Source organism: Gavialis gangeticus, unplaced genomic scaffold (assembly GCF_001723915.1).
Source record: "Gavialis gangeticus isolate Ggan-Ray unplaced genomic scaffold, GavGan_comp1, whole genome shotgun sequence".
Classification (NCBI taxonomy): Eukaryota; Metazoa; Chordata; order Crocodylia; family Gavialidae; genus Gavialis; species Gavialis gangeticus.
In genome coordinates, this window is record NW_017729000.1 from 46,776,105 (window position 1) to 46,787,368 (window position 11,264).

Here is an 11,264-nt window from a genome sequence, read left to right on the forward strand (position 1 = left end):
TGCACCCATTGAGTATTTCAGCATGGGCAGCAATGGTTAAGCCCCTCTCACACTACTCCATCAAGAGATCTCAAATATAGGCTGAAAAAAAACACACTTAAGGATAAAGTGAATTCAGTCTTCTCATGCCATTGGGTCTTTGGTTTCTCCGCATAGATTCCAGCTAGGACAAGTTGAAATGGATTTTTTGGGGGATGTGGGATGTTTTTGGGGGGATGTTTCTCCATTAGAAATCAGCAGTACCATAATTAAGGTGGGGCGACTGAGGCAGCAGCACTAGGTACTGATTTGTTGGGGTGTGGGAGAAGCATCAGAAAAATAATCGTTGCTACCATGACTGTACAGTCAGGCTGGCAGCATGGCGACAGCTGAAAGTTGTTCCTGTTTCAGCGTTGCCACTGCCCTGAGTGCCCAGCTGCCCTGTTATGCCTCTGGGGATCAGAATTAAACCCACCAACTCCTTTTGAGTAAGTCACCAAACAGCCATTATCATAACTGCAACAATTGCCAGATTACCTGAGCCAATTGCTGGAAGATGTAAACATCTATATCCACAAATCTGTTAGAGACACTTTTGCTTTATAACAGGGATGTCAAATATACAGCCCTCAAGTGGGATCCAGCTAGCAAAGTCCCATCATCTGGCCCCTGGTGCTGCCGTTGGATCTTAATTTCGCCCACACACAACATACAGCACAAGCCGGACCAGCCCCTTGTGCAGGGCCCAGAATGTGAGCTGCACACAGTACCCACCCTGGCTGGTTCGGGACACACACCACATGCAGCATCCACTCTGGGACCAGTGCTGCACACAACATCTAGACAGGGCCAGTCCAGGAGTCCCCTGCTGCATGCTGGATCCAGCACCTGTGGCACCAAGTCCAGGACACAAATCACCCTCTCTAGACACCACAGACACTGGATCCAGCATGCAGGGGAATTTTTTATTATAACTTTTTAAAGAAAAGACGTTCTGTTGTGGATTCTAAAATGTATTTATTGTTGAAAAATCAATGTTTTTAAGCCCTAAAGATTTGGCTTTTTGGCTCAGAACGGAAATAGTCAAATTGGATATAACATTGTACTATCTCACAGGATATGTAATCTCATTGCCTCATGAGCCCATTCTCTTCTATGGGCTAAGCACCCATGAGTGACTGGTGCCTCCTGAGTTGGGGGGGCACTTGCCCTTCCCCCCCCAGCAGCCAGTCAGCAACCGGTGGGGGTGGGAATCCTGTGCACCCACTACGTATAGCCACTGTAAGCACCCCAGCAAGACTTCTCTCATTTTACCCTGCAGCCATGGGACTCACAACCAGGAATCCTGGTTTTTTCTGTTTAAAAAAATCCAAAATTCTCCAATTAAAAATCTGATTAAAATATATATATGTAGGTATCACCTGAACACAATATTTACTTGATACATTTACAATTTTAAAGCAATTTGGAAGCTTACCAGTGCCTCAGTCATTATAATAAAATAAATTCTAAATACCTATATAGGCATTTGATTTTGTTTTTTTTATCATGGAAAATCAAAGCTCCCCCTGTCCCCTTCACTCACCAGAATATGGGTCCAACTTCAGCTAAGCCCTCCCTGCTTTGTGGTGCTGAGCAGCCCTGATATGCCAATGCTCTGCCCCTTCCCAAGCTGTTACCCCTCACTCCCAAGCCAAAGCCTCCCCAAGCCCTGCCATTCTCCCTCACTACCAAACCGCAGCCCCCTGAGCCTGCTGGTGCTCCTCACTTCCAACCCACAGCCCCTGGCACCCTCCAGCCCTAATGGAGGGGGCCCCCAGCCTGAGCTCTGCCTAAGCAGAGCATGCTCTCTCCCCCCCCTCCCCACCCCACCATGGGCAGCTCAGCCAGGCAGGAGCTTAGCAGAGTCCATGTAGGATGGAGGAAGATGCAGACAGCTCACTGTGGGGCTCGGAGCTCCCTGCCCTGATGCCCTCCCCTTGGGAGCCTCTGCGACCCAACAGGTGGGACCCAGTATGGTAGGGTGGAACAGGGCAAGGAGGCCTCGTGCTGCCACCACCAGGAGCCCCGTGCCAGCTGCACCGCCAAGGTGAGATGCCCCCTGCTTGGCTGGCAGCAGCAGGGGGCACTATTCTGCACTGCTGCTGCTGTCACTGCCCCTGCTGCTGCCAGGTGGGCAGGGGGCACCTTGCCATGGTGGTGCAGCTGGTACAGGGCTCCCAGTGGTGGCAGCAGCGAGCTTCCCCACCCTGCTCTGCCCTTCCATGGCAGGTCCCGCTTGCTGGGCCATGGCAGCCCCCAGGGGGAGGGCAGCAGGGTAGGGAGTCCCAAGCCCACAGTGGGCAGCTCATGACCTCCCCTGCCCCATGCACAAATCACATGCTTCCCTCCCTAGGAGTACACATAGTGGCTTGACACACAAGTCAAGTTTTTTAGGGAACAAACCTACACATTTCATCCAGCTGTACTAATAACTTAATATTTTCTGTCCAGCTTTGCCTTCTTTACCTGTTCTTTAAGGGGTGTTTCTGAGATATCAGCTCCTGGATTTGTCAAGTTACTACCTCTTCCTACAAGGAAAAGGGACAAAACATTTAAAACAGGAAGTACAAATGAACATACAATACAAGCTTAAAGGGAACACAAAGCAATATCATTAAAGCCTAGTTGTTCATTGGTTAGACTAGTTCCTACAGGCAAGATCTCTAGAAGGAAAGTGTCTATAGCTTTTTGCTTTTAAAACAGCTTGTGCATTTAGTGCTTATAGCAGGGGCGGGCAATTATTCTGGGCAGAGGGCCGCTTACTGAGTTTTGGCAAGCAATCGAGGGCCGCATGACAGGCAGCCCAGGGTAGATTAATATTAATTTTCTAAATTTTTTAGGGGCCCTGCAGGCTGGATAGAATGGCATGGCAGGCCGCATCCAGCCCACAGGCCACATTTTGCCCACCCCTGGCTTATAGAGATGAGAGAGTAATAGCACTTACTTCAGTCAGATATTGTGCAGGCAGGTGCTGTATAATAGTGCCTGCAAGGCTCTGCCAGTGTCCTGGAATCCTGACCTGTTGCACCTCTGTGGGTAAGTCTACATGAGATGCTTTACTATTAAACTAATCTAATGAGCAATAAAGCATTGTTGTCTACACATGCGCAGCAATTACTGCTCATAAAAATTGTATAATATGCCATTTGCTAGTACCAATATATATAAGTACTAGATAAATGGTGTATTAAGTAATGCGCTGAAGTGTACATGTAGACACTGACTGGGATGCTGACGAGTCATGATCTCCACGTGACTGAGAGGGATCTGCCCAAAGAGCAGGGACAGCCCCCTCTTCCCTGTGGAGATTGGAACTAGTCCTGATCTCCATGTGGGTGGGAGGCAGCTGCCCCCAGAGCTGAGACAGCTCCCCCTGCACTGTGGAGATTGAGATCGGCCCATGTCTACTGCCAGCCCTGCAAATTTGCTCCCAATGGGTGCAAGTTGAGATGGGTGCCCAGGAACACATTAATTGCACATGTAGACACACCCTGCATCTCCTATCCTGGGGCATCCATTAAGTTCTACCAATGCTCCTCACCCTAGGTCATTCCAGTCCTAAAACCACTGCCGTGCTCTGTGAATCAACCCTAACCTTGCCCTGCAGCCTCACCCTTCCAGTTCTGGTCCCCTACTTGGCTGTGCCAGTGCTCCTGGCCCTCACTTTCAGCATCCATGATCTTTTAATCTTGAGACACTAAAATAAAGTCTGCCAAAATGCTTAATTGTGGCAAATTAAGCATGTACCAAACCATGGCATTAACTGTGCTAGAATGTCTGTCAGGCTCTGTCTGGCACCCTGCTCTCAAGTCAGGACCTGGTCCCTAAGTTTCCATTCATTAATTTTTAAAAGATTCATACTAACAGATTATTTCTAAGCTTAGGGTCCTGTCCTGTTTCAGTTTAGAGCTAGTGACATAGCTTCAAGGATTTCAGCCCCTACCTCTGCAGGAGGCAACAGTGAGTTCAGCCACTGTCCTCAGCTCAGACTTTGTGGTGTGGTGCTGGGGTCTGCGGAGCAGCACACGTGTAAGCTTCTTCCTCAGCTCTGGTCTCAGGGTGTGCTCCTCAATCTGAACAGCAATCACCTGCTCTTGAATGCAAAATGATGACATCAGTGATTTTGTTTAAGTGGCAGATACTTTTTTCCCCCCTTCTCAAAGTGCATTCATTCAACTATATGGATTTCCTGGGTATTGGTGCTCCTCTGGTATAGCTTTGAAGCGAGTCAGTTCCATGGTCATAAATTGATGAAAGTGATAAAATTCTGCAACCAAGATTAGTAGAAGAAATACAACACTGGCAGTAGGGGAAATATGGAGATGTTTGGATGTTGAAGTTCAACAGATAGAATCCTAACCCCAGACTCATTCCCAGAGTCAAGGAGTGGACCTCCTGAACACAGCTCTCATTTGGACTGGTGCTTGGGTAGTTAGTTCTATAGTCTGCAGTCTGGTAGAAGGTAGGGCAGGGTGGCACCTTAGAAATTAACTGGTTCAGAAAGGCATGAATTTTTGTAGGCAATAGTGTACATTGTATAGGAAACCGAAAAACAACTGATCATTACAGCTACCCCCATACCACTAGCTTTCATCCTATGCACTACTGGATCCATCGTTTACAGCTAAGCTCTGAGTGACAACCGAATCTGCTCTGATCCCATTGTCCAGGTTGCACACCTTAGGAATCTGGAGCAGGCCTTTCTGCACTTACAGTATAGACCCAAAATTGTAGCCTCTTGAATCAACACAGCCAGGCTCAGACTTTGCTTTGACCTGGTACAATACCAACCCTGTGACAAGGACAATAGAATCCCTCTGGCTGTCATCTACAGCAGTGTTTCTCAAGCCATGGTATGCGTACCCCTGGGGGTACGTGAGACACAGGCAGGGGGTACATGGGTGCTGCATTTTGGTTTTGGCCCAGCCCCACCAACCAGAAGGTTAGAGGCATTTTTGCCTGCTCAAGCTGGAAGTTCTGGCCACCGCCCCTCCCACCATGTCCAGTTCACCAGGGTTTTCACTCCCCAGCGTCAGTGTGCTGAGGGATAGGGAGGGAGGCCCCAGGCTGCTTTGCCCTGGGCCGCGGTGGAAAAAGTGGGACTCAGCTCACAGCAGCAAAACCAGAAGTGCCATGGTGGGACTTCCGGTTTTGCTTCTGCCACGTCAATTGGCAGGGGGTATGTAAGATACCAAAGGTTGAGAACCACTGATCTACAGCTCCCAGTTTCAATACCTGGAACACATCATTGATGACCTCCCACCCCTCCTGAAAAATGATCATCCTCCCAAGGTAGCCATAGGGGGACAAGCCTCCCAACCTCAAATGATGCCTCTCCAGCAACAGATTACTTAGCTCCAGTTCTCACCAGATAAGAATTGGAGCTACAGATGCCAGCTGTGCCCCCTTATTAACACAGACCAAATTATCACTGGAAAAAACTGCATGAAATGTAGCATCAAAGGTTTGTTCATCTCCTCTACTGACATTATATATGCCATTATCTACTTACAGTGCCCCTTTACTGTCTACATTGACCAGATGAGGCAATCCCTATGTAAAAGAATTAATGGCCACTGATTTGGCATCAACTCCAAAAACTCACAGAAGTCCATGGCAGAACACTTAAACCACCCTGGACATTCCATCACTAGCTTCAGAGTAGCTGTCCTTAAACAAAAGCTTTAAAAAACAACTTGAACAAGAAATCATCCACAGACTGGATAGTGTTCTCAACATATTCTCAACAAAGAATGGTTTCTTATTCCATTACCTGGACTAGCTTTTAACTCCAGCTGTGTATTTCTATATGACTTTATGTGTTAACTGCTGCCTTTTTATCTCTATTGACCTTTTCAACTCACCTTTTGTTTTTATCAGTAGTACCTTCTCCCCCCTCCTCTTTCCTTTGTATTTAGATTTCTTATACTAAAAGCCCTTTCTTTCTTCAAATCCGTTCATAGCATCTGATGAAGCAGGCTGTCACATATGAAGGCTTATGCCTCTCGGAACCAACCAGTGTTGAAGATGCCACCCTGACTTATCTTCTACCTGGTGTGGGTAGTGATGCAGAGTCTATCAAACCCAACAATACAATGTGCAATGTAGGTAGCTTACATTCCTGCCTCAATTGGCATCTTAGTCCTAATCTTCTTTCCTATGGAGCCCTAATAAAGATACCCCAAAGACCCAGGCCTTTACATTATCCTTAGTCCACACCCAGAGCTTCCATTCAAGTCAATGGACTTATCAAAGCTAGAGATGGAAGAGACCTACTGATTACTAAGAAAATCACACTGTCATAGTAGGAAAAACATCTAGTAATTTGGATAGTGAAATGATGCTACATTTGATTTTAGTGTAATCCTGAGGACCTCTCCCAGATTCTCAGCCAGGACTTTGGAACAACTGGAGAAGTGATGTTTCCAGAATACTTTATACCAGATTTTACACTCAGCCCTGTGGACAAGACTTTAAAGTCATGACAGAAAATGCACTTACGGTTATGGCTCTACTTAACAACACCCTAGATGGAACTCAAGTCCCTGCTCTGCTGCAGAATCCAGATGTGACCTTAACACAAGGCTTCCTTTGTCTGTTTAGTCCATTTAAACAGAAAGCTTGCAGGACTGGGTTTTACAATGCGTCTGCACACTGCCTAGCACAATGAGGCCCTGGGCTCACTTGGGACCTTGAGGTTCTATTGCTATCTCAATAATAAAGTCCAATATGTATGTACCTTGCTATCAAATGTCAATGCTTTTATTTAAGGAGCTCCTAGTAACCCAACACATAGCCCAGGATGGCTGCATCCCAGAGAAGTGATTTCTCCACAGTTTCTACATACCAACTATTTGCTTAAAGCTGTGAGCATCTAAATCCAGGAGGACAGTCCCTTTCTTTATGCATGTTCTTAGTTCAAACAGACTGTGTAAGGAAAGGGTTGTGACATGAGGTTTGCTCCACTTCTCGCCCCCATCTTCCACTTTCTCCTCAAACTTAATCCATCTGCAAAAAGAGAAAGAAAGAAGGACATCATTAGAACCCCCAATGTTCAGAACTGATGGAAGTGCCCAAGGCTGAAGCAATATGTGGGTTCCAGAGGGGTACAGAAATTGCTGCCTCCCAGTGTGGGAAGCCACATAACTCACTGAGCAAATGTCTCTGTCAGGGAAAAGTGAAACAAGAAGATGCACTGCAGTTCATAAGCCCCATTTTCACAAACCTGTCAGAAATAAAGTTGCCTAAAAAGTGAATTATTTCCCAAGGTCAGTAAATGATGCAGATACTGCATCTTTAGGGATTGCTGCAGAGACAAAATAGAGCAGTGATTAAACCATCAAATGCTGATACTCTTGGGTGTGTCTTTCATATGACAGGATAACTCACAGAATTGACAATGGGATACAGATTCAGTAGAGTATCAGCAGGGAAAACAAAGACTGGCTGAGCATTGGTGACTCGATCAGCATCTCACACTTGAAAGTAAGTCTCCAAATCAGAGTGAAGATGAGCTTGAAGTGGATGTAACTATGCCACTGATTCTGCTAGACCTGATCAGCAGCTAGAGACTCTCCGTGTAGCAGACTTAGCTTTTGAGCTCTGGATGAGTCCTGGGCTTGAGATTCTGCAATTTCGATTGGTGGAGCCCATTCACGAATCAGAAGCAAGCTAGGGTAAGCAAGGCCACGCCCTTTCCCCAAAGGGTGGGGGCAAGGAGCAGTCTGGACCTGGTGAGACTGTGCCCTGTCAGGTCCAGAGAACTTCGGGGGTTGAGCCCCTGAAGCTATAAAAGGAGAGCATGCTCAGCAATCTGGCAGGAGAGAGATGCAAGGGATGGCAAGGAGAGAGGAGGTATGGAGATGGCAGTCCTCGGGACCCAGCCTGAGCCTCAACGGTGCACAGATTGGTGCACAGTGCTCAGGCTCTACAAGCCGCTTGAGGTGGCTTGAGCCTGTGAACCCAGCAAGCAGCTGAGTAGGTGGTACATGGATAGGCACACAGAGAGCTGGTCTTGGGAGCAACTCGAGGCTGCTTGGACCCCACACGGTGTGCAGGTCAGCGCAAGCAGAGTCAGCCCTGGGAGCAGCTCAAGGCTGCTCAAGTTAGCCCCGGCTCTAGGCCAAGTAACCGGAGCCCCGCAGTGTGGCTCCGCTCTAAACTAAAAGAGCTCTGGTGCCCAGAGCAGGGCCTGGGAAAGAGAAGGACTCCTGGTGTGAGGCTGGGGAACCGGAGCCAGTAAGGGCTTGGCTCCCGTGGGAGTACCCAGGGTACCTAGTGCAGGGCACCAGGCCATCAAGAGGAGCCAGAGGCGCTGCCGGGGAGAGGCCCTTGTGGGACTGGCCACCAGGGGATGAGCCTTGGCTGCTTCAGAGTGGGAGTGGGAGTTGCTGGGGAAGCGGGTTCCTCAGGGGAGGTGGGCTTGGGAGAGGAGGGTCTGCCACGTCCATTGTGGGAGGGGTGTGTCCACATCCCAGGGCCCTAAAGGGGAGGGTTTCCAGGGAACTCCCCGTGAGGTGCTGAGTGCACCTGCTTATTTTGTGATTGTTGTTTTTTTGTACTGTAGAGGTTAATATAGTTATGGGTATTCCTTAAGGAAGTTTATGGGGGTTTATCTGTCTTCATTGCTTATGTGTGTTTATTGCCTATTATCAGAACATACTTGTATTGTTGCCTGTGTATGTCTATGGTATTGCTACCTTAATTTACCTGGGTTATCTAAATTGATGCTTATATGTGTTTATTGTGTTGATGCCTTGACTTACCTGTTCCAAAGTGTTAGTGCTTATTCTGTGCAGGGAGGTGAATTATTGCATATGCTGTGAATCACCTGGTTTATGTTTCTGAAGTCCCTCAGAGTGGTACAATATGTTGATTGCAGGTTATTGTATATGGTGTCACATACTGATTTTACTGTAAATAGTTAATGTTTTTTATTCATATTTATTTACTGTAGCAATACATTTGTATATAGTTAAGTGTTTCGTCTCGGTCTGGCCCTGTAGAGACGAGAGGGAACTGCTCCCAGTTCTCAGTGGCAGGCCCCTCTCTCAGCACTCTTGCCTGACCACCCCATCCCTTCCACTGGTGGACAGGGCACACCCCTGGATGTACCCAGGCTACATCAGGTTCCAAAACTATCAGCCAGGCACTTTTCACCAGCTCAAAACTGAGCGTTTACCATATTTTCTCACATATAATAACCCTTCCAAATAAAACACACACCTTGTTTATGGAAGGCAGAATGTAGAAAAAAGACATTTCCAGAGTCATGGCCAACTGTGACATACAGTAAGTCCTCCTGGAAACATAGTATCCAGGACATGTGGCACCAGTAAGTTCCTGGTGACAGCTGCCTCATCCAGACTGTCTCCTGGAAGCTATACTTCCTGGATACTTTATGTTTCCAAGAGGAGTTATTTTCTGTCACACAACTTTAAGCCCCAGACCCTTGCAAGGGCAGTAGCAAAACTAATTAGTTCTTTACTGTAAGTAGTTCTTTATATAAATTCCTGTAAATAAAGTGTTTCCACATCACAGGCCTCATCAAGATACTACCAGCAGCTTACCTGCTGCTTCAGACGCAAGGTACAGTGCTCAGCCAATAGCCATGGCTGTGAGAGGCTTAATAGCCATGGCTGTAAGAAGATTAATACAGGACTGTACTATCTTGGTAGTCATCTTGGCAGCTGCATGGCATGCCTCTCCCAGCTGGCTTCTTGCAGAAAAGAAAACAGGTTCCCTGCTTAAAACATGTACCCAATTTGGGGGGACTGATTTTTTTGTGGAGAAAGGTGCATGTTATATATGAGAAAATATGGATATTTCTTTGAAAACAGGTATTTAATAATCTGTCCTTCCTGCTTCAGGCAGTAAAGGCAGCAATGCTATCTAAACTTCATCAGAGGGAATGCCTCAGTGTGTATGGGAAATGCCATATAACGCCCATGCATGTTACCAAATTCCAAACATTCAAACTCCTACAACACACAGAGGCTTCCTTTGTATTAAGAACAGCCTGGAAATCTGTTCCAATGAATGCTAGCTTCGATTCTGCAAAATAAGTGTGACATGACAGAGTAATCTGCGTACAGGAAAAGGATGCCCAACCATTCCTCTGAATAGGTCACAGTGAAAGGTCCTGAACTCACAGAGTCACGTGTTACATATATCCAGCAGAGGAAAGTGCCAAGCACTTGCGAGATCCAGTCACAGCCTAGAACCTCAGGTTTAAGATGATGTCTCCAGATGAGCAGGACAGCACAGTCCATGCCTCAGTCCTTGGGTTCTTTTATTTGAATTTGTCTTCAGCCGGAGAGCTGAAAGGGACTGCAGCAGCTGCATGAGGCAGCACGGGTCCCCAACCCTTCATGAGGCAGGAGCCGGGCCGTCAGTGCAAGGATCAGTGCACTGGGCTGTAGAGCTGACAGGACACTGTGGCTATATGAGGTGACATAGGTCCCCATTCCTGCCCTAGGCATGTACCCCCTTTGGTGCATGGGGTGGTGTACGGGGGCTGAGAGAGGCTGATAGGCCCCAGTGGCTGCACGAGGCAGCTCAGGCCTTCCTGTTGTCAGCAGCAACTGGATGGATCAACCAGCCCTGAGAAGGAGGACACCAGTTGTGTGTTACCTAGGGAAAGGGGATTCCCACAGGGGAGAAGCGAACTTCCTCACTGCCTGTGATCAATGGGAAGCCCCTGAGGAGCTCCTAGTTGAGTGACCTGGGAGAGGATAATGATGTTCTATTAGGTAATGGGATCTTTTCCTGGGTTGCTATTTCTTCTCTGGGCACAGCCTCTGCGCCCCAGCCCCGCCCGCTGCTGTTCCGTATGCAACAGGGATTCCTGTTGTAACCTTGTGCCATTAGTGTTGTACTGTAAAGGACTGTAAGCTGTTTTATATCTGAACTCACTGCGTGGGTTATCTGTATATATGTGTATTTCATTTGGTGTAACCTTCTTGTGTGTGTTTAATTATCATCCCATCACTGCCAGATATTCCTGTCATTGATTTGTAGACTAACTTATGCTTTATCATCAAGTGCTTCTTCACCTGCTGCGTGGAGGGCCCTGTCAAGGGGGCAAGGCTGCAGATGATTAGGCCTGTGCCTGCGTTCAAGGTTAAAAAGAGCTATTGCCTGTGTAAACCTATATATGTAAATAACATTTGTGTGCATATGTGTATATATATATCTAGAGAGAGGTGTGTATATATATGTGTGTATATATATGTGTGTATATA

General features: G+C 47.3%; 1 protein-coding gene across 2 annotated transcripts in view; it reads right to left on the reverse strand.

Moving 5' to 3' along the window:
* The window catches only part of SLC4A9 (solute carrier family 4 member 9), an 82,093-nt gene that overhangs the window by 64,934 nt on the left and 5,895 nt on the right, over positions 1–11,264 (reverse strand). For both annotated transcript variants that reach the window (XR_002095554.1, XM_019506593.1), the window contains exons 2-4: positions 6,869–7,029; positions 3,965–4,114; positions 2,488–2,549 (exon numbers count right to left, since the gene is read on the reverse strand). Coding sequence is in view for 1 of the 2 variants with exons in the window: in XM_019506593.1 (XP_019362138.1) it covers positions 2,488–2,549; positions 3,965–4,114; positions 6,869–7,029 (373 nt within the window). In the remaining variant the exon portion in view is untranslated. The remainder of the gene's footprint in view (positions 1–2,487; positions 2,550–3,964; positions 4,115–6,868; positions 7,030–11,264) is intronic.